The sequence below is a fragment of the Elephantulus edwardii genome, unplaced genomic scaffold, assembly GCF_000299155.1.
Source record: "Elephantulus edwardii isolate Elephantulus edwardi_28Jun2011 unplaced genomic scaffold, EleEdw1.0 scaffold00121, whole genome shotgun sequence".
NCBI classification, from domain to species: domain Eukaryota; kingdom Metazoa; phylum Chordata; class Mammalia; order Macroscelidea; family Macroscelididae; genus Elephantulus; species Elephantulus edwardii.
This window is the reverse complement of record NW_006399871.1, coordinates 3,208,412-3,235,711: the sequence shown is the minus strand read 5'-3', so window position 1 is coordinate 3,235,711 and position 27,300 is coordinate 3,208,412. Positions and strand designations below refer to the sequence as shown.

The following is a 27,300-nucleotide window of genomic DNA, read 5'->3' as shown; positions in this document are numbered from 1 at the left end:
GCCTGTGAGCAGTCCTTTAAGATACAAACTATTGTCTTCTTCTGGTCCAGAGCAAAGGAGAGCGAAGGAAACCAAAAAGTCAAGGAAGTACTTAGTTCACTGGACTGATGGCCTCCTCTAGCCTTGCCCCAGAACTAGATAATATCCAGTGACCACTACGGACTTCCCTGACACAAGAGAAATTCCCAGTTAGGAGAAAAACAGAACGAACTCAAATACATAAAATGACCAGACTTCTTGGTCTGATAAGAGACTGAAAGAACTTCTAGGGCTGTTACACACACCCTTTTGGCCTAGAACTGAAACTACTCCCAGAGATCATCTTTCAATCACATAAGAGACTGGCTTAAAAAGAAATACCTATGAGGGATGCACTCTTTTAAATAAGCAATCATAGAATTATTTGACTTAGACCTAGACTGTTGTTTGATTTACACAACATTTAATATAGTTGATCTACACAGTTACCTAAAAGTGAAGATGAAAAGGTCAGGAAGAGCTGGGAAGTTGGATGGATGCTAATGGGATGAGTAGAGTGAAAATGCAGACACATTTCATTACAGAGACTGTAACTAATGTCACAGCTTAATGTGTGTATGGTTTGTTGAATGGGACTCTAATTTGCTGAGTAAACTTTCCCCTAAAATTCAAAAAAGAACTATTATAAAATGTTTTCTATTCCTGACATGGATGGGGTCCCAGATACCCTTGGTACTAGCAATCAGGAGATCAGGAGATGTATTGTATCGGGCAAGTCTGCTATCAGGGACATCTCCAAATTACTGAGGAGCAATGGTGTGTCAGTGAAGACTAAGATGTGCTTGATTCAGGTCATCTATGGTTTGTGCTTGATTCAGGCCATCCACGGGTTTTTCAATTACTTTCTATATAGCTGAGAGCTGGACAATGAATAGGGATGACAGAAGAATTGTGGCCTTTGAGCTGTGGTGTTGGAAAAGAGTACTGAATAACTCAGGGATTACCAAAAAGAACAAAAAGACATGTCTTAGAGAAGGTGCAGCCAGAATGTTCCCTGGTGGCAAAGATGATAAAGTTTCATCTCACATACTTTGGGCATTGCTGGTAGAGGCTATTCCTTGGTGAGGGACATGATGCTTGAAAAGGTGGAAGGTCAGTGAAAAGAAGACCCCTGATGAGACAGATTAACACAATGACTGCAGCAATGGGCTCAAATGTGTCAGGGATGAAGACTATGGTACAGGAGAGGACAAGATTCAAATTTGTTGTTCATAGGGTCACTATGAGTTGTGCTTGATTCAGCAACATTCCCCAAATACCATTTGATCCAGCAATCTCACTACTAGAAAAAAGAAGTAAGAGTTGGGATAAATTAACATAAACATATCCATCCTTACTGAGGCATTATTCACAAAACCAAAAAGGTGGCAACAACCCAAGAATCCATCAACAGATGAATGGATAAAGTAACTATTGTTCATTCACACAATGGAATATTATGTACCATTGAAAATGACCAAGAATTGTCAAATACTGCCTAAGATGCATGAACCCAGAACAAAGCTTGCTGAGTGACAAGTCAGTCACAAAAATGATGGTATAAGACCACGATTATAAAAAGCTAAGGAAATGTTTATACACAGATAAAATCAATCTGAGGGATAACAGGGATGAGGGGAGAGCAGGGAAGCATAGATAAGTCAAATAAAGAGAGATGACAATATTTAATAAGGAGCTGAACAGACAGTAATTCATTAGGAACATTAATCAATGGCAATTCATGTCATAAAACACAATCTGTATGAAAAACCAATATGATTTGTAAACCTTCACTCAAAAAAAGTAAATAGAGTAACACATAATTTGGAAATTAAATAGTTATCCCCCAATGATCTGATAAATCAAATAGTTATAAGAGGATGTAGGGTGGAAAGGGATAGGCTGAGGGAAGTTTCAGTGTGGTCTGCAGCTCTTTTATTTTATAAGAGATAAATAGGAGGAAGTGAGCCAAGAGCAAAGATCTCAGTACCAGGAAGAATGAATTTCCAAATTTCCAAGAATGAAGTGCGTCCTTCTGAATTCAGGTCTCTGGTTAAGGAAGTTCTCTGACACACAGGATGTCTCCAAGGAATATCAGGCCTAGAGATGCTGAAGGAAATAAAGATTTCCCAGCAGAAGAGAGAGAGAGAAAAAAGAGAGACAGAGAGAGAGGGAGGGAGGGAGGGGCAGAGGGAGGGAAGGAGGGAAGGGAGAGAAAGTGTGTCTTCCCCCTGAAATTGGACTTTTTGCCTCTTTTGTTATATGCCAAGCGGCAACCCTATGTACAACAGCTTTGAACCCTGCTCTATCCTGAGCCAACCTCAATGTCCCGACACACCCACCTCCATTACCCCAGTCATCTATCTCATGCAGGGTGTGCCTCTCTTGTGCTGTCTCAAACATTACGGGAATAAATGTCTATTTATTTTTTTTTAAAAAAGCTTCCTATTTTTTTAACAACAGAAATTAGACAACAAACACCTTCATAGTACTCTAAGCTAACAAATTTTATAATGTTGATGGAAGTTATTGAAAGGGGAGCTCTGGTGGCCTAGTGGCAAGAAGCTGCACTGTAATCCCAGAGGTGCATGGTTCAAATCTGCCAGATACTCTTCTGGAGAAGGAAGGACAATCTTCTCCTATATCAGTCAGATCCGATTTGATGGTACACGCACAAAAAAAATAATAAAATAATAATAAAAAAGAATTGCAGTATCTCTAAAAAAAGTTATTCAAGGGAAAAATAATCAAGGTTGATGTCATTATAGCACATTGTCAGCATTATTCAGAAAATCCAAGAATTGGGAAACAATCAGAAATAATTGTTTCAAATAATAATGAAACTGTTGCTAATTTTAAAATGCCAACTGCATTCTTATGTCAAAGATAATAGAAACATAATTATATTTTGTAATTATTTTTCTGCTAACAAAAAAAGTCATTGTTTTACAGATAAAAAAATCCAACACAAGCATATTAAATTAACTTATTCACTATTTCTTTTCAATAAAAGCATACAACCACATTTTTCAAAAAAGAGAGACAATGTCCCTGTAGCTTACCAGAGTGCTGGTGAAATTTACCTAGAGTGGGAATAATATCCTTTTAATAAAGACTCTGATAAAATGCATTTTAAATGCCAACTACAAGGCCAAAGCAAAGATTTCAGAAAGGAACATTAAGTATAATGAAAATAAAACAGCACAAATAAGAAAGAAACACTACCAAAAAATGCTAGGCTATCTTGTTAGCATGGAGACAAACTTCAGCATAGCATTGAAATTAATTCCAAGTGGATTAAAATGTTAAACATATTGTAAAAAATATTTTAAACTAGAAAACTAGTAGAACAAAGAATGGTAACTTGGTTGCAGTGAAGGAGAAAAATACATTTGACTCCTGAAGAACTAAGATACCATTAGAGACAAAACAGGACCAGTCCAAGGTCTCATTCAAATACTGCTATAAATGCTTGTGCATAAAAAACAAAACACAGAGAAGACAAGAATATGAGGGGGAAGGCTTTGTTCTTGTCTGTGAACTTCAGCTGCAAGTTCCTGGAATCATTTTTATTGTCCTTAAGACTGTCTTGGCTGCATCACACTATTTATGTTCCTGTCCCCCATTAGCACTGCAGCAAATACCTTAAGGATTGTCCTTAAAACTCCTTACATAAAACATGTAGTGCCCAGGTATTTCTTGAACTACTAAATATCTGAATATAAGTGTCATTGTTGTTATGTGCCATCGAGTCACTTGCGACTCATAGCAACTCTATGTACAGCAGCTCTGAACCCTGCTCTATCCTGTGCCAACCATATTGTCTCTGACATACTTACCCCCCATTACCCCAGTCACAGAATCAATCCATCTCATCGAGGGTCTTCCTCTCTTGCACTGTCCCTCCACCCTCCCAAGCATCATGTTCCTTTCCAAGGACTAAGGTTTCTCCTTGCAACATGTCCAAAGTATGTCAGACGAAGCCCCAGAATACTTGCCTCCAAGGAGCAGCCTGGTTCCACCCTCTCCAAGACAGACCTGTTTGTTCTCCTAGCAGTATTACTGAAGACAAAATTATTTTTTAAAAATAAAAAAGTTGGCAAGCTCTGGTGGCCTAGTGGCAAGAAGCTGCACTGCAATCCCAGGGGCGTGCAGTTCAAATCCACCAGATGCTGTGTTGAAGGAGGAACTATCGCCTCCTGTACCAGTTAGATCGGATTTGATGGTACACACATAAAAAAGAATTAAAAATTTTTTTTTAAATTAAAAAAAATAAAAAAGTGCATGCACACCCATGTTCATTGTGGCTTTGTTCACAGTAGCAAAGAGTTGGAAACCACTTAAGTGCCCATCAACAAACAAATGTATAGAGAAGCTGTGGTATATTCACACAATGGAGAACTATGCTGCATTGAAAATAAGGAACTCATGAAATATGCAAAATGGATGATCCTGGAGGACACTATGCTGAATGAAATATCTCAGTCACAAAGGGCAAATACTTCAGAGTGATACTGTTGTAAAACGGGACTAACGTCAGAGTTGAGGGGAGACTGAGAAAGAGGGGACAAATAATGTATACTGCTTTGAAACAGATCAGGGAGAGAACTGTTTAAAAGGGCTATATGATTAGGCATTATTATCATGACAGGAGTCCAGAATGAAGGCTGCATAGTGGAGTGCACTTGGGGGGAGGGATTGTATAACAATGAAAGAATTTTTCTTTTACTTCTCAAAGAGAAAAGCGAATTGGGGGGGGAGGGGTGGATAGGGAGAAAAATGCAATAATGAATGAATGGGAAAGAAATGTCTATGATTTCATGAAAAACCAATATGCTTTGTAAACATTCACTCAATAATAAAAAAAGCCTTTATAAAACAAAAGTGTAGCAAAATATGAGCAAACTCAACTGAACTCACAGTAATAGAAGCAACTCAACTCAGTCAAGTCGGAACCAACTCACAGCTGACCCTCCAGCGGTGACTGGAAGCCCGAAGTCCATGAGAGTTTGTCCATCTTTCTCTCAAGGAGCCCCTGGTGGATTCAAACCTCTCTGACTTTTCAGACTTCAATAGTGAAGTGATCAAGTGGGAGGCACAAATTCTGCTCACACGGTAAAACAGCATCCTAGTCATGTTAAAAGTGAACATTCTTTTTCACACAATTGTGGAAGGTTAGCAAAAGAGAGGAAGACCCTCAATGAGATGGACTGACAGTGACTGTGGCAATGGACTCAAGTACATCAGAGAGGATGAGAACAGCACAGGATAGAACAACGTTCAGAACTGTTTTTCATAGGGTCACTGCGAATCGTACTCAAGGGCATCCAACAACAACATTAAACAGATCAAAAAGAAGCCAAACCCTAAACTGTGGGAGACAATTATCCATCAGTGTTAGCTGGCTCCACCTTTCTGAAGAACCTGATGTATGAAGGACAGGCCACACTTCAGAAATTCCAGATCAGAGTATAGACTAAACCTTCATTTCTCATGTTTCATGGACCCCCTTCCCAGCTTTACTCATAGCATGTACTGCAATTTAAAGCTCTACATATTTTTACTTCTCAATTTTGTCAACAAGCTGTCTCCTCTCATGGGCAGATTCTTTTGGTCACTGGCATCCTCGGTTTCAGAGAGCTCCACCAGGATTGTCTGTAGGGAATCATTCTGCGCAGCTAAATCAAAGTTTGTGCTTCTTGTGGTTTGAATTACCCACTGGCTCCAGAGCTGATTCTCAGTGCCAGAAACAGCTTGTTTTATACAAGGAACTCAGTCCTTGCTGAATAAATGAATGATGGATGAAAAGTACTTTGCCTGTCGTCAACTCACGACCAACTCATAGCTGACCCTCCAGTGGGTTTTCAGAGGCAATAAATCTCCCAGGAGATTTTGCCCAGCCTTCTCCCAAGGAGCAGCTGGTAGATTTGAACCACACACACTTGGGATTAATGCACAGTTTCTTACTACTAGGCCACCAATAAATTTAATTAATAATTGCACATTCATAATTTTAACTACCTTGCTTGCTCAAAGTGAGGACTTGAAGCACTTGCTTTAGAAGTTTAAAGATGCCTTCAATATGAGTTGTACCTCAATGTCAAGAAAGTAAAATCAGGGAGCTCTGATGGCCTAGTGGAAAGAAGCTGCATTGCAATCCCAAAGGTATGTAGTTCAAATCCACCAGATGCTCTGCTGGAGAAGAAGGGGCAATCTCCTCCTGTACCGGTCAGATCTGATTTGATGGTACACACACAAAGACTAATAAAATAAAATTAAAAAAAAAAGAAAGAAAGTAAAATCCTCGCCACTGGATTGAGAGAGAATATCATAATAGATGAAGAAAAGATTCAAACTGTCAATGACTTCACCCTACTTGAATCTACAATCAGAACATTTGGTACCAGCAATCAGGAGATCAGGAGATGTATTACACTGGGGAATTCTGTAGTCAGGGACATCTCTAAATTATTGAGGAGCAATGATGTCAGTTTAAAGACTAATGTGTGCCTGATTCAGGCCCTTCATGGCCTTTTCAGTCACTTGCTATGCATCTGAGAGCTGGACAATGAATAAGGATGACAGAAGAAAATGGATTCATTTGAACTATGTTGTCGAAGAAGAATGCTGAAGATTCAAGGGACTGTCAAAAGAACAAACAGATATACGCATGGAGAAGATGCAGTCAGAGTGCTCCTTGGAGACAAAGTTGATGAAGCTTTGTCTCACATATATTTTGGGCATGTTGCTAGGAGACTTTATTCCTTGGAGAGGGACATCATGCCTGTGAAGGTGGAGGGAGGGAGAAGTAGAGGAGGGTCCTGAACCAATTGGAATGACAGTGACTGCAGCAATGGGCTTGAGTGTGTCAGAGACTGAGAAGATGGCACAGGAAGGACAGGGTTCGGATCTGTTGTTCATAGGGTGGCTATGAGTCGTACTCGACTCAACGGCACCTAACACAACAACATCACCAGAAAATAGCTAAGCAAGTAATATTTACACCATAAAATGTAGCTGTTAAACATGAAACGTTAATTGAAAATATTTATAAATTATATTTAAAAAATAATCCCAACATCCCTATTTTAAAAATGTCTTGTGGTGTTACGCCCACTCAGAACTGAAGTAGCAACAACACGCCGCAGGGGAGGGAACCTGGATCTACCCTCCATTAACTTTACAAGGTTCATTTCCATCACCAGCAACAACAACAGATCAGTTCCTGTGAGACCAGACATGCCCTCCATGCTCCAAACCAATCATCCTCACCACACCCTCGACTTCTTCTGGGTTTGTAATTTGTTGCAATGGCCACACACAACTCAAGGACCATATTCACCATTATCAGGTCTAATGGAAGTAACGTTTACAAAGGATGAGGAACACTAGATCTACTGCCAGGACAGCCTCTTTCCAACTGCACCTGAAGGCAGGTCTCTTTCTGGTCTTGGCCTCTAACCTGACCGGACAAGTGTTACAGAACTCTTAGCTCTGCAATTTTAATTGCTCTGAAAAGCACCCGCTCTGCTATACAAGAACAAGAGGAGTTAGGTTCTAGCTCTAGTTCTGTGGGGGTCAATAAACCTAGCACTCTGACATGTCCCTAATCCGCTCTGGCAAATGCCTAGTCCACTCAGGCACCCAGTCTGCCAATAAGCCTCCTGCCCCAAAGACACTTGTCTTTCTCAGCCCAGAGCCCTGGCTCTCACTGGCCCCTGGACCTCTGGTGTTCCAGCTCTCTCTCTCTTGGATGTAGAAGTTCCATGACAGAGGTCTCAGGTCCAAAGGATGCACTGACTCTTAGGTCTTTTTACTTTTGGCAGAGATGCCCCCTTTCTACTTCTAGGAGAGCAAAACAGTTCAATCTCCATCCAGTATTTCCACATGCCTTACTCCATGGTCCCATCTCATAAGGGTGTCAGGTACTGTATTTCCCAATTCACTTGATGGGCCATTAAACACCTCCCCTTTGCATAGTCCTACTCGGTCATGTGGCAGGAGTTACAAAGACAATGGCTTAGAAGAGCCAAGCCAAGCAATTCACAACACCACAAGAGCATACGAAACTTTCAAAATATTCTAACAGCTTAAAATACTCAGGTCTGCCACACTGTGAGAAACAAGCCGCTATTGTTTCCATATGATGACTAACACAACAGTCAGTGTGAAGGAGGGCAGGGTGAGAAGTTGTTTTTACAAAGACTAAAAAGGTAGAAAGAGTCGACATTAAGTGACGGATATGGAACTCTCTCCGTACACTGCAGAGCAGTGTTACTTCTTCATTTATTTATTCTATGAATCAAATTCATTGTGGCATCATTTATGTACAACAAAATACACTTATTTTTGAGACCATCACCTGCGGTGGACACTCAGGTGACCTTGGCTGAGTGGGAAAGTGACAGTCCACAGGGTGTTGGAGCAAGGGCTCACCTCCTGCCATCGCCACAGGAGATGTGTCTCCTCGACAAGGTCCCCTGCCACCTGGCAGTAAGAGCACCCCTGACCTCGCTCACCAACACAGGTCTTATGTGATCCTGACTGCCAGGACTCATCAGGGTGAAGACAAGATGAGGAGAAAGAGGACACGGGCAGGTCCGTTAGGTGGGGAATGTGCCTCCGGTTCCTGTAAGGAGAGCCAGGCCCCATTACCTGCAAGCTGCTCTCCAGTCTTGAACATCCTTCCAGATCTCTGTAAGTTCATTTCCTTACTAGACTCAAGGAAGATGAACGCACACTTAAGTGACATGAGCAGCAGGAAGTCGTGATGCCAGAATTCACTTTTTGCTAAACTCTCTGGCTCTGAGTTGATTCCAATCCACTGTAAGCCTGGGGCCCGGAGCAGAACTGCCCTGGGGGGGTTTCTAAGGCTGTAAGCTTTCCAGGACAGGCTGCCTCACCTTCTTCCTGAGGCATGGCCTGTGAGTCACCAAACTTGGTGGTTACTGGCTAAACACTTTAACCATAGTGACATCAGGATGAGCCTCCACTTTAAGCCAGGCACGGTTTTCAGTGCAGTCTCTGGGATGGCACAGTGATAGTCATCACTCTGGCTTTGAAAAGCACAATTAACCGAAACCGGGCAGCTGGACCATTTCATTGAGGGTCAACATCTTAACCTCTCTCTGCTGAAGGAGGGTCACAGATTCCGCCCCATGTTAACTGAATGGAGCTGAAGGAAGTGAAGGTATAACATCACTCTGCCACTCAGCCATCAGTGGGTCCCAGTGGGCCAGACAACTTGAAACAGTACTGCCAAGATGTAAAGATCCATTTTTGCTAGGCAGCTTCATTAAAAAAATGAAAATTTTAAAAACCAGCTGTACAATAGTCCAAGGTAGCTGTCACTGCCTTTAAAGCAGGTCAGAGAATAGCAGGAGACAGTCCTCGGGCAAAAAAGGACACACTCTTATCCTGGATCTTGTACTGGTAAGTGAGGCTCTGCTCGCGCTGGGCTGTGGGCTGTGGCGGTCTCCTCCAGAGGATCGAGAGCTACAGAGACAAGGATAAAAAAGAGGAAACAGGAACCGTCATCCCAAGTACATGCTCCACTGTCAACGTCCCCTGTGTCCATGACCTCTGACAGAAGCTTCAGTGAGATCCACCGTCAAGTGTACCACGAGGTAATGAGACTGGAGTTTGAAACAAAGCTTATTACCAGCCAACTGAAAACAAAAGCTTCCCCCTCCCTTACAATAATCACATTTGTTCACTATAGGAAATGTGAAAAGAGAAAGCAAAGCAGAAAACGAGGGCGGGGAGAACCATCCAGATGAAACAAGACAATGTATTTTTGGGTATTTCTCACTGCTCTTTCATTTCTGCATCACTTCCTGAGGAAGGCTAGACTGTTATTTTGGTTATTTCTCCTAAAATGCTTTGGAGACTGGCTTTAGAGATAGGCCACAGGCCCTCACAGAGCACCCCCAGGTACCATCAACACTGCGTTTCTGGGCTTGGTCGTTTGCTTTACCTACTATCCATGCTTAAGGATGAGTCTGGGTCAAAACTCCCATCCTCCCCTTACTGGGTCAAGAGGAGCCAACACGAACTTGATCTGGAAGCTGCGAAGGTGGCTTTGGGGAGCTTCCAAGAGCACCAGAAGTAAAAGAACCACAATAGTTCCTCAATAGGCAAGCCATTTGGCTTCTGCCCCTAGTCCACTACACTGTGGACAGAGGTAGAAGCAACCTAGGCTATAGGTAGGGCCTCTTCAGGGCTCTATTTTAAAGGGAAAAGGTGTCCATCCAACTTCACAGGGCTCACTGCAACACTGCAGAGGAAGCTGGCTGTTCTTTGGCAGTCTGGCCTTGCTCTGGACAGCTGTTTTTCTTTAGGGGTGCTCCCTTTGGGCTGCAAAGGGGAACACCATGGAACTTGCACTCGTTTATGTGGCTGAACACGATCTGAGGCAGGTCTCTGCTTTCCATTCACACAGCTTCTGAGCTCTTGCAGTGAGGGAGCCTCTTGGCTCTGACACGCTCCCACATGCAGATGTATCAACACTGGGACAAACAGTCCATCACCAGCAAGCACGCGGCCCAGCCTCTACCTACCTGCCCATGCACATCCCGGCAGAAGCCAGTGGCCAGGCCCTCAGCCCGCAGGATCAGGTGGCTCTGGTGACTCAGTCCATTCAGCAGGACGTCACTGTCCTCATCCTCTGTGTCTCCATTGTCATGCACAAGGGCTACCATGTTTCCCTGCATCAGAGACAAAAAAGCGGAAACCCGGCCAAAGGGGACAGTCAGAATCAGGAAGCACTAAGGTCTCAGGCTCTCCTCTGCACTTCATCTCACAGGTTTGCCCTCTCTATTCTGCTGCAACTTTGTGGGAGCGACCCCCTCTGGGGGGCCCTAAATCCACTGTACAGTTTCCTCAGCATTTCCAACCTGTGTGAACTTGCGGGCTTCATTCACTCTGCAGTCTTCAAAATTAGTACTTGCTCAAATTCCTTAATGTCATTAAATTTAAGTGCCATAATTTTGTCAGGCACCAACCCATTCAGTTGCTCCAGAACGTACGTACATACGTGTGTGTGTGTGTGTGTGTGTGTGTGTGTGTCTGCAGTGGGAATAAGAGGTAGAGAGACAGATGGACACATTTACAAACAATGAACAGTACAAAAAAGTCAGGAAGGAAGCTTGGATGCCGGGAGAGTGTAAAGTACAAGTAACTTGTCCAGTCTGGACAAGGGGCTCAGGAGGTGAGGACAACAGTGCTTAAAAGGACAAGAAAGCATTAGCCAAACAGAAGTGGAGAAACAGCTTAAACTTGCTATAAGGGGTTAATCCTACATAATGACAAGTACTTCCAGATGTCAAAAAAGGATGTGGCAAATCCTTGTACTCCGTTTTCAGGTGTCAGATGCCAAAACGTGCTATATATATTGTTAAATGACAATAAAGAAGCAGATGCAGAGTGGATGACAGGTTACAAGTGGCAGGGAGAGGATGATACATCCAAATATGTGCACAACTGAAGACTCTCTCGGCAAAGGGAGAGAATTATTTTTTGATAAAACTCAAACTCAGAGTCTTTGCCCCTGAACTCCAGTTCTGTGGGGTCAATAAATCTAGCACTCTGACAAAAGCTTGAACACATCCACTCTGGCACCCAGTCTGCCAGTAAGTTTCTGCCCCAAAGACTCACTGGCTCCTGGCTCTCTGGTGTTCCATATTTCTCTCTCTCTGTGTCTCTGACTCTCTCTGATGTAGACGTTTCATTAACAGGAATCTCAGGCCCAAAGGATGCACTGTGCAGAAACTCCGCTGCGTTTCTGAGGCAGTAAATCACACGGCAGGGGTTTGTCCATTTTCCTCCTGCAGAGCCACTGTCAGATCTGTACTGCCAGAAAGGCCCAGCCTGTGGATTAGCACAGAATTCCCCAAGAACCAGGTCACAGAGTTTCTTATTTTTTTGCCATCATACCCTTACTGTGGGTTGTGGTTAATGTATTTTGTTATTGTTGAGGATTTGTGGAGCCAAACACACACCAGTTCAAGAGTGGCGCCACTCAGTGACCTTAACTCTGGTCTTCAAGTTGTCAAGCCCTCTCACTCTCCTCCCCAGAGCTGCTCCTCCTCCACAAAGATAAACTACCCCTGAGAGTAATAACCTAACCTTTCAAGTTGCTGCTGGCAATTTGATCTCGTAGAGATAATTCTTAAAAGGGCACGCCACTCAAGAAAAACATAGTTTATTGGTTTAACTAAACTGGATTTGATTTTAAGAAGATTTTAGAGATGTTTCTGGTTTAAATTTCAAAGGGTTATTTCAGGACGATAGTTTCAGGAGTTCATCTAGTTCCTATGGCTTCATAAAGTCCAGAGCCCATGTGAACAGAAAATTCTGCTCTAATTATGCTGGGTGACAAATATCAGTCACAAAAGAGCAATTACAGTATAAGAAAGGTTTAAACACAGAAACAATCTCAGAGGGTTAGCAGGAATGAAAAGGGAGGGAGAAAGGAGGAAATATTAATAAATAGACAAGGTGGGTGAAGGGAAAGGTGATCATATAATAAGAGTTAGATTAGACATTGCAAAGAATTAATTACTAATTACATTAAACAAAGGTTCTTACCACTGGGCCAACTGGCAGCATCATGATAGATGGTAAGGAGATTAAAATTGTTACTAGCTTTAGTTTGCTTGGCTCCACAGTCAACACTCTCGGCAGCAGCAGCCAGGAAATTAAAAGACGAAGTATACTGGGAAAGTCTGCTGTCAGAGACCTCTCCAGAGTACTGAAGAGCAATGATGTCAGTCTGGAGATTAAGGCACACCCGATCCAGGCCATAGTCTTTGCAATTACTTGCTATGCATTAGAGAACTGGACAATGACTGTGGATGATAGGAGAATTGATGCCTTTGAGCTGTGGTGCTGGAGAAGAGTATTGAATATACCATGGACTGCTAAGAGAACAAACAAGTTTGTCCTAGAGAGGGAGAAACCAGGCTGCTCCTTGGAGGCAAGGATTCTGAAGCTTCGTCTGACCTACTCTGGATATGTTGCAAGAAAGGACCAGTCCTTAGAGAGCAACATCATGCTTGGGAAGGTGAAGAGACAGTGCAAGAGAGGAAGACCCTCAATGAGATGGATTCATTCAGTGACTGGGGTAATGGGGGTAGGTGTGTCAGAGACAAAAAGATTGGCACAGGACAGAGCAGGGTTTAGGGCTGTTGTGCACAGAGTTGCTGAGTTGCAGGTGATTGATGGCACATAAAAACAAACAATAATTATAATTATTGTTAGGAAACAAAATGTCTATGAACAAACAATATATAATTTTCAAACTTTAAAACTGTAATGCAAATAAAAATTATTTTTAAAAATTCTGTTCTACATTTCTCCTCTTTTGATCAGGATTCTTCTCCAGAATTATTCTACAAATTGTTTAAAGGATCCTTGGTGGCACAATACATAATGTACTGGGCTGCTAACCTGAAGGTTGGCAGTTCAAATCCACAGCTGCTCTGTGGGAGAAAGATGGGCACTCTCCTGCTGGCACTCTCCTGCTATAAAAACTTACAGATTCCAAAACCCAATGGAGAGTCACTACAAATCAGAACTCATTCAATGGCAGAGGTTTTGGTTTTTACAATGTTTAAAGGATCCCTAGTAGCAGAAAAGTTAACGAATTCATCTTTTAGCCAGAAATTCAGTGGTTTGAACCCATCAGATGAGGTAGTTTGCTCTCATAAAAATGTACAGCCTTAGGGGAGCTCTGGTGGCCTAGTGGCAAGAAGCTGCACTGCAATCCCAGAGGAGCACAGTTCGAATCCACCAGATGCTCTGCCGGGAAAGGAGGGACAATCTCCTCCTGTACCAATCAGATCTGATTTGACGGTACACGCACACACACAAATAATAAAATAAAAATAAAATTAAAAAAATACTTAAAAAATGTACAGCCTTGTTTTTTTGTGTGTAGGCAATCTAAATACCATCAAGACTGAGGAAGACCCAGAAATTTAGGGGCCACAAGAGCCACGGCCATGACCACATTGGGAAGCACCCTGTGGCTTGCATCACCAGAGGATCAACTTTGACAAATAGCATCCAGGCTGTTTTGGGAAGGCTGGTATGAGACATTACCACCTGAAGAGGAATCAGAGCTTCTAACAACCTGACAACCTTGACAAATTATGGACCTTGGTCAGTGAACAGACAAAGGTAAATGCTGCAAAAACCAAGCCTGGACCTGCTCCTATCACTGATGTGGTTCGATCGGGCTGCTACAAAGTTTTGGGAAGGGAGAGTTTCCAAAGTTCCCAATGACTGCTTAGTAATTGGGAAGGCCAAATTCTTCAGCAGAGGAGTTGAGGTGAAAATTAAGGGCATTGAGGAGACCTGTGTACTGGTGGCTTATAGCTGTGTTAATGAGGTTGGTTAATGAAATGATTTCCCTTTTTTAAAAAAAAATACCCAGCCTTGGAAATCGTATGGGCAGTGCTGTAAGGTTGCTATGAACCGTAATAGACTCAACAGCCACGATGACATGATTTCTTTTATTTTGCTTTCTTTTTTAAAAAACTGTGTCCAAGTTTTACTTTTTCAACTAAAAGTAAAGAAGTAACTTCACTAAAACAATGGTGGTAGCAGGCCACTGAGCAAGCAACTACTTCCCTCTCATCCCAAGCCCCATCGTCAGCTATGACCCCCAAGCCCCTCGCATTTCCTCCTCATTCCGTTCCTTCGACGCCTCCCAGGTCCAGCCCTGCGAGTGTGGGCCAGGGCAGCCTTGGGAGGTCCCCTAACCTCAGCTCCCAGCCAGGGCTTTGCACCAAGGAGGCACCGGGGACACACTCCCAGACACTCCTAGCCCTGAATGGTCCACTGAGCACACCTCTTTCACTGCTCTGAGTGACCAGCCTGACCATTACTGACTATGTGGGAAAGTTTCTACTAGTTGTAGTATCACATACTAAAGAGAGGTCACCACATGCCAAGCATTTTGGCTGCTATTACAAGTCCCATTTCAACTCATTCTTGCTATTAGGGCCCTGTGAGGCAAGCACTACCACCATTCCTAGTTTATTCATTGGTCTCCTGTTACTATTAACATCTCTATTAGAACAAAAATCTCTATTTATGTCTCATAAATAAAAGTCATACCTTACCTTTGTATCATACTCATAATTTTTAAAGACGTCTACACTCATTAGGGAGCTTTGGTGGCCTACTGCTAAGAAGCTGTGCTGCAATTCTGAAGCTCCATGGTTCAAATCCACCAGCTGCTCCATGGAAGAAAGATGGGTAATCTCTCCTCCTGTGCAATATGTTGTTTGTTGCTGACTGCCTTTGAATGGAGCACGACTCATAGCGACTCGATGAACTAAAGGCTTAAAGCCTTTCTATAACTATCGACATTTATCAAAGTTCATAAAGTTTCTGGAGGCATCTTGTTTAGGAAGTGGATGCCACACCTGCTTCCCATCTGTGCAACATACTGCCTCTAAAAACCTGCTAGAGGGTCCGTTATGCACTGGTTCCAACTCAACGGCACGTAACAAACCCATCATCTCAGTTGATCCTCAAAATACATGTTGCTGATAGCAACTTGCAGCATGTCACACAGGTAAAGTGTGGCGAGCTGAGACGGCAATGGCACATGTGACCAGTCCCAGTGAAGGGAATGTTGGTCATCCCTTTAATTTTAATATGTTTAACACTGGGGGGAGAACAAAACATTTCTGATTTGTTGCTGTAAAGCAAAAACCTAAAATAAACAAAAAAACCATCAGTGCAAGCATGTGAGGTGGAGACCAGTAAGAACTCTGTGAGGCTCCAGGAGGGGATATGGAGAGTGGGCCCAATGATACCTTTAGTTGGCAGCACACAGTGGCCCTGCAGTATTGGACAAAGTCCAGTATGGCCACCGGCCCCACGCCCAGGCCGAGCAGCACACTGAGGTCATCCAGCAGCAGCACCGGGTACCTCCAGGCAGCCTCCCCACTGTCCACGGGCTTCACGGCCTCCTTCACAAACTCATAGAGCGGCCGAAGATCCTCAGCAGTGGCCTTCCTGCAGACACAGGGCAGAAGTCACTGCTACGCATTTACCTGGGACCAAGCTGCTCCACAGGAAATGGCAGAGAGGGGGACAGTGAGATGGGTGCATCACAGCCCTTGACACCAAGGAGTTCACAATCTGCTTAGAAAGAAAAAGCAGGAATGCAGGAGTGAATGAGCTTGACTCCACAATGCACTCTACCAACCACTGTGTGGCCATGGGCAACTGACTCCAGAGCAAATGTTTACTGAGGCCTCAAACTCAGTGCTGCTGAGTCGGCTCCAGGTCAGCAAGCATCCAGGTTCCAAGGCTGTAAATCTTCACAGGAAGAGGAGACTGCCTGCCCATCTTTCTCCAAAGGCCTTTACGTTAGCAGGTCAACACACTACAGCTTCCACCACCAGAGCTCTTCCTATGGGCTACCAGGTCTAAAAGGAGCCCTATTCAATAGTCACTGGCTAAGCAAAAGTCTGAACCCATGAGCTGCTCCATGAGATAAAGCTGTGGCAGTCAGCTTTACAACCCTGGAAACCCGTGAGGGTCACTAAGAGTCAGAAGCGACTTGATGGCAATGGCTTTGGTTTTACTAGGCATGAATCACTCTGCTAGAAAAGAAAAGCAGCACTTAGCAGTTCCTGGACCCCTTAAGAGCCAGAGACCTTCCCAACCAAAGAGCCCTAGGGGGTTACTTTAGATTGAGCAGTCAGAACTCTCCCTAGGTGGTCACTCTTCAGTGCAGGAAGTCAAACAGCAATGCACACGTGGTGGTCTACAGGAGGCTTGTACAAACAATTGATTCAATCTGTTTCTGGCAAGTTGGCTTAACTACCCCTCATATTTTTCAACTACTACCCTCACAAATAAATCTGTCTTGGAGGAAGTGCAACCAATGTGCGCCTTTGAGGCAAGGATGGTGAAATTTCATTTCACGTACTGTGAGCAGGCTGTCAGGAGGCAACAATTCTTGGAAAAATAGATCATGCTGGAAAAGCTGGAAGGCCAGAGAAGGAGAGGAAGACCTTCACCAGGATGGACTCACACAGTGACTCTAACAATGGACTTGAACATATCATGAAGATGGCACAAGATAAAGCAAGGTTCAGATCTGCGGTTCATAGGGTCACCATGAATCAGGTGACTTGATGCCCCCTAACACCACCCGAGAACTGCTGCTCACAGCGTCACTGTGAATCACAGCTGACTCAACAGTACCTAACAACACCCCAGAAACCATTTCTTAGCAATGAGTGGAGGCTCAAAAAAACACAGGACACAAGACAACTGCCCTATTGGTATACAGTTGTTTTGACAATGCAGCTCTGCTGAAACAGCTCAAAATCAGCCAGAGAAAACAAGTAAAAAAAAAACCCCAAATAAACATGGCTGTGTTCCAATAAAACTTTATTTACAAAAATAAGAGGTTGGCCCATGAACTCTAATTTTCTAACTTCTATATCAAACCAAGAATAGAGTAACTATGTTACCAGTAGGTAACACTTTCCACAGCTTTTTAGAGGTCTGGTAGTGTTATTGTTAAGCTGTTGGCTGTTAACTGAAAGGCCGGCAGTTCTCCACCCACCCACTCCACATAACGATCTCCATAAAGATTACAGCCTAGGAAACCACTCAGTCACATGAGGTCACTAAGAGGCATGATGGATGGACTCAACAGGATACAGCAACACAGCTTTTTGGTCAGCAATCCATCAGCCTCTGTCTTGTGACAAGAGCCAAGGGCTTTCTGACAGAGTTGTAATATCGCAATTATCTGACTTCAAAAGGCTGATCTGCCTTCTCATGCCATGAAAAAGATTCACATGACAGCACTTGTATGGTCTCACCCACCACGTGTGCACTTGTGCACGGGGCCTCGGCTGACTGACCTGAGAAACTCCAAGGGGTGTGGCTTCTCCTGGGTCCGGAAGAAGACATCCACTGAGGACTTGAGACCCTCAAGGAACACAAGCTGCCCACGCTCCCGGGCAGCCGTCAGGCTGACGCCCTAAACACAGCAAAGCAGAGAACGTGTTGCTAAGCCTCGTAAAGGGCCCATCAGAAAGGCTGGACTCCAGCTCACAGGAGGGTGCAGGACCCAGCCAATCCCAGCCCAGGTGAACCCGGCTCTCTATGAGCGTGGGCCCATGGCTCCCTTCCCCTGGGCACACTGAACCCACAGTCCTTGTTTCATTTTCTGATGTCCATTTATGTTTTAACTGTCATGTCGGGGAGGGGGGGAGCCCCAAACCACATGTACATTCTATTGTTCAAGTATTTCTTTTCATGACTACCCAATAGTTTTATTTTATAATAGTGACAGAATATTTCCTTTGTAAACACAGGTATTTGAAAAAATAATCACGTTTAAAAGCAAATGTTAAGTAAATAACAACAATAAAGGAAAAAAACCAGTCTAGAAAATGCTGAGGTAGGACAAAGGGCTGGACCAAAGGCTTTGAATTTCACCAGCCCTTTGGATGTTTTCCCATCAGCGACCCAGGACCAGGGGTTGTTCTTAAGTTTTCAATAATGTAATTCAAAGAACACACTTGTTAGACTCCCTGGCATACCGTTAAAAAGCATCACGGGTTAAGTTCACTTTGGCAAACTTTTTCTGTGAAGGACCACAAAGTAAATATTTTTTAATCTGCAGGTCATACAGTCTCTTCTCTGTTTCAACCACACAACTCTATCATTGAAGGTTGTCACAGACAATTTAAAAACAATGGATGTGGTTGTCCACCAGTAAAACCTTATTTACAAAAACAAGGGTTTGCTGACTTCTACTCTACCAGGATTTCCCAAATATGATTCTTCCTCAACCTTCCAAGTATAAATCCTTTGAGAGACTTTTTTAAAAATTTTTTTTGAGAAACTTTTTTTAAAAATTATTATTAGAGAGAGAGAGAGTGTGTGTGTGTGTACCATCAAATTGGATCTGACTGCTACAGGAGGAGATTGACCCTCCTTCTCCAGCAGAGCATCTGGTGGATTCGAACCATGCACCTCTGGGATTGCAGTGCAGCTTCTTGCCACTAGGCCACCAGAGCTCCCTTCCTTTGAGACTCTTATGATTAAAATGTAAATTTCTGCATCCTGCTTCAGTTTGAGAGAATAAAAAGCTTGGAAGATCAGTGCCCAGAAACTCACCTTTCAGCAGTCAGATAACTGCTCTGACTACCCTTCAAAGTCCCACTTCCTTGAACAATATTTCAATTGCTCATTCACACACCAGACATCCGGTGTCTTCTACCATTCACTGTGCCCTGGTTGAAGGGAAGATTCCTGATCTTCACCTTTGCGCCTGTTCATTACCCTTCTCCATCTGCAAGTTCAGTAATACTCCAAGAGTCTACAGGCTCACATGCCAAGTCCTGCACAGCCTTTCTGACATATTGCTGCTGCTGCTGCTGCAGGCAATTTTTTTTAAATTGCCCACAAAAAGCACAGAGCATTCTCTCCCCCACACACACAGACCTTAAGGTCAGGGAGACGTACTTCAGAGACCTAGAACAAAATGCCTACTCTGACAACTGCAGTGATCCTGAGCTCACACCTGGCCTCTAACATAAGAAACCGTCTGCAAAGGATAGGAATAAGAATTCACCCTTCTATTTGTTTCTTGTTGTCAAAGAAGGGAAAGTGACTTGGCCTAAAGATAAGAAGAAGATTTTAGAACCACTGCCCAGGAGTGGCCTATTTCACTCCCTCTCTGAAGCTTGCCTGTCTGACTCCTTTCAACTTCCACTCTCGGACAAGAAGTCTACCTGGTCTTGGGGTCACAGGTAATGGTCAAGTAGGCCAGGAGACCCACCAGTTTCTTGGTCACCTCATTCTTGCCTGTCTCCTTTTAATGGAGTAAAGAGCAGGTCAATACTGCCCAGCTAGTAGGTGACAAGAGTACTACCCTCCATCTTTAGGTCCTGAGCCCTAAACCTGGAGTCAATGAGAGGTACTCCACTTGGTTGGTCACGTCATGATCTATAACCCAGGAGGATCAAGACTGAAGGCCACGCTAATTTCAATTTCTTCAGCTCCTAGGTTTTCTCCCTAACTGGTCTTTAATAAAGAGAAAGGTTTGAGTAATTATCACCCACAAACAACACATCTGGTTCTAACACACTCTAATTTAACAATGGAGGCAGTGAAGGTCTCTAGGAAACCAGAATTTCCTTAGTTCCTTCTTGGCTAAGTTCTCCACAACCCACACAGGAAAGCCCAGCCTCAGACCAGCCACACACATGAAGGTGACATGTATCCATGTGCAGGGGACATGCACACACGTGTGAGGGACATGCACACACGTGTGGGGGACATGCACTCACTCAGGGACCCCACCTTGGGGGTCTAACACACTTACCAGCTTCTGTCCCACGATATTATAGTGACTGAAGGACTGGATGAGGGCCACAAAGCAGACTTTACAATTAGCTAGAAAACAAAATACATTGAGTTTAACAAAGTCCCAGCTAGCAATGAACCTCCTACACTTTATACCTCTGGGAACCAAAGCACTCAGGTGGGTTGAGACCCAGACGCCTTTGCTGTCTCATATACTGAATTTGATTACAAAATGCACTTCTTTTCCTATTTAAGTTAGACCTGATTTCAGTGATTCTGAGATTAATTTCTTCTCTTGGATGTCCTACTACAGATGTTGCTGTCAGCTGCCATCAAGCCAGCCTCTGACTTACGGGGCCCCCTCACACAGCCTGATGGCACACCGCCCAGCCACACACCACACCACAGCTGGTTGGGGAGAGGATCCTTGCGCTGCATCGGGTTTGCAGTGGCTGATTTCAGAAGCAGATTGCCAGGCCTCAGATGTGCTACCACCTACTGGTATCAAGTCTATTCTGACTCAAGGTGACCTTCCACCAGACAACCATGGCTGTAAAGCTCTGCAGGAGGACATAGTCTAGCTTTCTGCCTTGGAGCAGATTCAAACTGCCGGCCTCACAGTTAGAAGCCTGACATGTTATACACTCCAGAGCTCCTGTCCATCAGTATTGCAGAATTCAGTATTTACAACACAGAGGAGAATTACATCTGATCACAGATGGATGATGACGACCAAATACTGAAAACCTTTTGGTTATCAGGGAGTGCTTAAGCACCAGCCACCATAGCTCCATTTGAAGATTACATGGCTTTATTTTCTCATCTAGTTTTCTTCTTCAAATCTATTTCTGTATGTAAACTGTGGTGGTCACCTTGTCTTTTCCCCCTATGTTAAGTATCCACTACCAGTCACAAAGGGAGCTCTGGTGACCCAGTGGCTAGGGAGCTGAGGTATCAAACCAAAGAGAGGTGGTTCGCATCCATCAGCTGCTGTAAGATGGGCAGTCTCTTCCCAAAAAATTTATAGTTTCTGAAAACCCAGTGGGGTGTCAGCTATCAGTTAATTTCAAATAGACAGCAATGAGGAAGAAAGCAGTGACAAATGAGCAGTAGAGAGATCTCCAATGAAGAATCTGAGAGATCGCGAGACACATAAGGACTGAGGAACGACCAAAGCTGAAGGACCTTTCGTTAGGACTGCAGTGAGGCAGTACCAGCACAGAAGGAAGAGAAGAGAGACAGGATGTGGACACAGTGGACTCATACCAGTCTTTGGCATAGTAAGGGGAAAGATACCCAGTAATCTGTTGCCTAACAAAATAGCCTCCTGGGACTCGTCCTCATGACTGCTAAGTCCCAGAGCCTGGTGAGCACAGGACGGGGAAGCTCTTTAAGCTCTTAGGAATTTCAGATGCTGAAAACATTCCCTGTGCACATGATTTATCAGGATCTGTTGTGACTGGCTTTGGACATTTTTTATTAACCAGTAGAATTAGACCAGCATGTGATGTTGGAGTAGGAGGGATAATTGGGGTCACTTTACAATACTGGTTTCATTCTAGGTATAATTATGCAAAGCTATGAATCCATGAATGAACTGCCAGTGCAGGAAGAAAAAGATTTTATATGAAAAGCACTTATCTTGATCCTGAAAGAAAACAAATTAGTGGCCACAGAAGCAATGGAGCAGTTTTGAGCAGCGAACAACAAAAGAAAACCCACTGAAATCTGTGTTCCCAAAGCTGAGATCCAGTAAATAATCACTTTATGTACAATAAGAAAGCTTTCAATCAAGTAAATAAAACATGTGTTAAGTTGTCTTCTCATACATACACCCCTACACAGATGGGACAGGTATAAATAACCTGCAAATTAACTCTGGCCCTATACAACAGTCTTTCATGTTATATACAGTAAACTGTTCACATTTAAAACATTAACAGAAACTACTGGCAGCATTTTGGAAGAGTAAAATTATAAAATCTATTCTTTCACGTGAGAACTCTCCTTCATAGGGTCGCTATGAGTCGCCTGCGACTCGATGGCACTTAACAACAACATCAACTTGGAGGGATCAGCTGGCCCAGTGGACAGAAGGCGATGCAACAAAGCCGAAGGTGAGTGACTTTTAATCTGCGGCCCTCAGGCCTGTCTTTCATTGTTTTTGCTCAGACATTCCTCTAAGTCGTATAGCCTGGGTGTACAAGTTGCCGTATAGGGGTCACTTGTGGTTGCTGTGAGGCTGAACACTGTGACACTGATGTGTCAAATGCATTAACGGCTGGTTACCCAATGTGGACAGAGAGTGGGGTGGAGCTCCCCAATTAAAACAAGCTTGGAAGTAGGAGTGGCATCCACTTCTGTAAAAGCTTGCCTCCGGAAACCCTATGAACCTGGAGAGGATGAGAGACACCCAAGTGTTGAGGACTCTCCTTCATAGGGTTGCTATGAGTCACCTGCGACTCGATGGCACTTAACAACAACAACATCCTTTCACGTGCTTGGACACGCGTTTCTTTGTCGTAAGCATGAGCTGAATGGCAAGCATTTCAAGACATAAAAATCTCTCCCAGGCGAGCTCTGGTGGCCTAGTGGCAAGAAGCTGCAACTGCAGTCTCAGAGATGCACGGTTCGAATCCACCAGATGCTCTGCTGGAGAAGGAGGAACCATCTCCTCCTGTACCAGTCAGATCTGACTTGATGGTACACACAAAAAAATAACAAAATAAAAATAAATTTAAAAAAAAATCTCTCCCCGCTGAATTTAAATAAAGAAATAAAATACTCTTCAGGCAACCTAAATATCAAAGCCCTGGATAATGAGTATACTTTCTTTTTGCTTCCTGAAGCTTCTTTTATGTGTCCTACCCACCTTGCTGATGTCAGATGGATCCTGGCTGAAAATAAAGAATACCAGAAGAATGTCTATTTGTGCATTATTGACTATGCAAAGGCGTTTGACTGTGGATCATGACAAGCTGTGGCTCACACTGAGGAGAATGGGAATCCCTGAGCACTTGATTGTGCTTATGAGGAACCTGTACCTAGACCAGGAGGCTGTTGGTTAAACGGAGCAGGGGAGCAATGCATGGTTTGGAATTGGGAAAGGAGTGCATAAGGAATGTATTCTATCTTCATACCTATTCAATCTATATGATAAGCAAACTACCTGGGAAGCTGGACTCTTCAAGAAATGTGGCTTCAGGATTTGAGGGAGACTCATCAATAACCTGTGTTATACAGATGGCAACCTTATTTGCTGAAACTGAGGAGGATTTGAAGCACTTGTTGCAGAAGATCAAGGAATACAGCCTTCAGTGTGGATTGTGTCTCATTATCAAGAAAACAAAGATTCTTCCACTAGTCCAATAGGCAGTGTCATGATGGATGGAGAGGAGACTGAAATTGTCAACAGCTTCGTCTTGCTTGGATCCACAATTAAAACCCTTGGTATGAGCAGTCAGGAAATAAGGAGATGCACTGCACTGGGAAAATCTGCAATTAAGGACCTTTCCAAATTATTGAGGAGTAGTGATGTCAGTTTGAGGACTAAGGTACATCTGATTCAGGCCATGGTCTTTCCAACTACTAGCTATGCATCCAAGACCTAGACAATGAATAAGAATGACAGAAAAAGAATTGATGCCTTTGAGCTGTAGTGTTGGAGAAGAGCACTGACCATCTCATGGATAGTCAAGAAAACAAATAGATATGTTTCTTAGAAAGGGTGCACCCAGAGTGCTCTTGGAGGTAAGAATGATGAGGCTTCACCTCACCTATTTTGGACATATTGCTAGGATGTGCTATTCCTTGGAGAAGAACATGATGTTAGGAAGGGTGGAGGGTGGGTAAAGGAGAGGAAGACCCTCAACCAGGTGGATTGACAAAGTGACCGCCGCAGTGGGCTCTTCTGTGTCAGGAAGGGTGAGGATGGTGCAGGACAGGACTAGGTTTAGATCTTTTGTTCATAGGGTCACTGAGTTGTACTCGCCTCGATGGTACCTAATAACAACACCCACCTTGGATTTCTCTTGCAATTTCTCTTATCAACAAATTCCATACCTTTGAGGTAGAAGGAAAGAAAGTGGTGCACAAGGAAGCTCCCATCTGTCTTGGCATCACAGAGAAGAGTCAGCTTCCCCTAAAAGTTAAGAGGAACACAAACAGGTGAATTAGATTCTATGGGAAAAGGGAAGCAAGCGTAAATACCTAGTCAACTGTCCACCCTACCTCTACACCTGGAGATCTTATTTTCTTCATGATACCTGTGCTGAGTTTAAGGGCCTCTGGTGGCACAGTGGCTAAGTGTTTGGATCCTAAACAAAACGTCAGCAATTTGAAGCCCCCACCACTCCACAGGAAGAAGATGTGGCACTCTGCTGCTGTGAAGACTCCAGCCTTGAAAGCCCTGGAGGATAATTCTGCTCGGTCATGTGAGTCAGTCACTCAACAGCAACAGGTATGTAAAGTTTACCAAAAGAAGAAAATCAGTACAATTTATGGAAAAAAATAGGGGGTTAAAGTGATCGGCATAAAGTCATTCCTAATGGGCAAGCCAAGAATTTCTATAAGCCTCCACTTTTCAACAGCAAAACAGAAAACAAAATCCGTTCTCTTCCTGACTTCCCATTTTCTCTCTCAGGGTCCAGTCTTGGGAAGAATATGATCCTGGAAAAGAATGCACTATAAAGCTCTGATGAAAACCACAGGCTGATAAAATTTGAAGGGACGTTTGAAAAGGTCATCTGATTCAGCTTCCTCTCTTTCTAATTTTAATACCAACTCCATCCCGTGCCAAGAAATGTTTTTATGTATGGTGGAGTTGGACCTGACCCATAGCTGGCCCTGTAGCGGATTTTCAGAGACAATGAGATTGCCCATCTTTCTCCCGCAGAGCAGTTGGTGGATTCCAATCAGATACTTTTGGGTTGCTAGTACAACTCCTTACCAGATCTCCCTTTTGGGTGAAACAGGAGAAGAAAAAATGACTGCTGGCAGAGCTCTCCAGCAACAAGGTGCTCCTACTGGTTCTGGACATTGCTTTTGGTACAGCACTTTCATCTTTGAGAACCTTGAGGAAAAACTACCACGTCTGGGCTGCCTGCTCCAGCCACCTCAGTGAACTGTATTATGATGTATCCTCTCTGTGTACAGTATGATCTTAGGCAAGTGCTTTAGTTTTTCTGGGCTTTTTTCCCCTTCTTTTTTCCACTTATCCCCTGTGCTGTCATCTACTCATGTAGGTCTCTTGTCCACTTCAGTAGTCCATTCCTTCACTCTGTCTCGGACTAAGGGCTTGGAAGTGTCAGGAGTAAGTGGCATGGAAATCAAAGCTACCAAGAACCCCGACCTAAAACGTTAAAGACTTCTAAGATATTCTTTCCTATAACAAACGGGAACAGGGAAGCATATAAAAATGAAGAGAGGTGCTTCAGCGTGCGAAAAGTTGGAGAGGAAACAGACAAGCCTGTGATGCCGAAAAACGAACTCCTACAACTCAATGAGGATAGAAACTACTTGAAATCAGGAGGACAAAAATGAAGAGGAATAGCGCTCAATGTGACAGGCCTAGAGGAAGACTCAGAAACTGGCCTAAGGTGAGGAACAGAGGATCTCCAACATCCTCTTGGCACCAATTCCTGTCCCTCCCCCCCATCAAAGAGCGAACAGTATATATATATATATATATATATATATGCAGAAGCATAAGAAACTCCAGTTGTTGGGCATTTGGACATGATTTCTGAGATCTTTGTAAGAGGCCTGAAGTCTTTTAGAAGACACTTTACAGAAGCACACCTGTCAAAGACCAAGGTCTTGCTTAAGCCCCGGATGGTCCTCTCCGAACTACAACTCCCAGGTATCCCTTGCGCACAGACGTCGCGACATTTTGACGGCGCCCTACGCACCGCATCCGGGAAGGCAGCTCACCCCTTGTTCCTAGATTAACCTTTTGCTCAACTGCGCGACATCTTACCTGCTCCGCTCTGTCAGGGGCGGTGTTCAAAAGGTTATTGAGTTCTGGGAACATGGCGAGCTCCCGGGGCGAGCTCCCGAGACCTGTAATTGAGGGTTTACAGATGAGAAGTGCCGACAAAAGCAACTCGCCGCCCCTGTCCTGCCGTGCAAATGCGCGTGCGCAACCTGTAGCTGCCCTGTTTCCGGCGCACTTGGGATGACATCAGAGGGATCGACCTGGAAGCTGCAAAAGGCTGTTAAAACAAAACAAAACAAAACAAAAAAACCACCCCACAAAAGGCTGTTAAAATTCTGGCTCCTTCTCTGTGCATGTTCTCAGCGCCCAATAGCTGTTTAGTCCCGCAGTTTTATGCCACCTAGTTCTCCCCTCCCACACTTTGGCCTCATGTTCCTCCCAAGCCTCCTGCCATATGGCCCGGCTACACATGTCTTTTGAGACCTTGCTTTTCGTGCCCTACTCTTCCAGGAATTTAGGTCAAACTAATAAATGCGATGGGAAAGATCCTACCCTTGCAGAATTACGTATTTAAAAGTGATGAATTATATGAAGAGAAACAGGGAATAACCCCATGGGAGAGGGGAGATTTCCAGTTAAAGAAGTTACCAAGATAAGGCTTACTAAGAAAATACCATTCGCACAACCTGGGGAGGGCAAAGTCAATGAATGGGACCTTCTAAAAATTAGATCCTTTTATGCCTCAAAACCTTTTTCCAAAAAACTATCCAATTTGTTATGTGTCTTCTAGTTGGCAGTCTGCAACTCTAGCGTTCCTATATAAAATAGTTCTGAACTCAGCCTTATCTTGGCCAGTCTGTCATCGACACGCCCCATTACCCCAGTTACTATGCCAATCCATCTCATCCGGGGTCTTCCTCTCCTGCGTTGTTCGTGTACCCTTCCAAGCATGATGTTTATCTCCAGTAACTAGTACCTCTTGGCCACAT

At 43.8% G+C, this 27,300-nt stretch overlaps 1 protein-coding gene across 1 annotated transcript; it reads right to left on the bottom strand.

The window, feature by feature from the left end:
- Nucleotides 1-9,384: 9,384 nt before the first annotated feature.
- ELP6 (elongator acetyltransferase complex subunit 6) lies at nucleotides 9,385-26,407 on the bottom strand. Its single transcript, XM_006892949.1, has 7 exons — nucleotides 26,354-26,407; nucleotides 24,439-24,517; nucleotides 20,396-20,466; nucleotides 17,922-18,040; nucleotides 15,849-16,050; nucleotides 10,578-10,724; nucleotides 9,385-9,513 (listed from the first exon to the last, which is right to left on the bottom strand). Exons 1-7 carry the CDS (start codon nucleotides 26,405-26,407, stop codon nucleotides 9,385-9,387), a joined length of 801 nt encoding a protein of 266 aa, XP_006893011.1.
- Between the last annotated feature and the right edge of the window lie 893 nt (nucleotides 26,408-27,300).

What these genes read in the sequence shown, in the direction of transcription:
- ELP6 (XM_006892949.1), bottom strand. Translation starts at nt 26,407, where the DNA reads ATGTTCCCAGAACTCAATAACCTTTTGAACACCGCCCCTGACAGAGCG. An exon ending in CCCCTGACAGAGCGGAGCAG is followed by an intron (nt 24,518 to 26,353) that starts GTAAGATGTCGC and finishes CTTAACTTTTAG; the next exon opens with GGGAAGCTGACTCTTCTCTG. An exon ending in CTGTGTGCTGCCAACTAAAG is followed by an intron (nt 10,725 to 15,848) that starts GTATCATTGGGC and finishes TCTCTGATGCAG; the next exon opens with GGAAACATGGTAGCCCTTGT.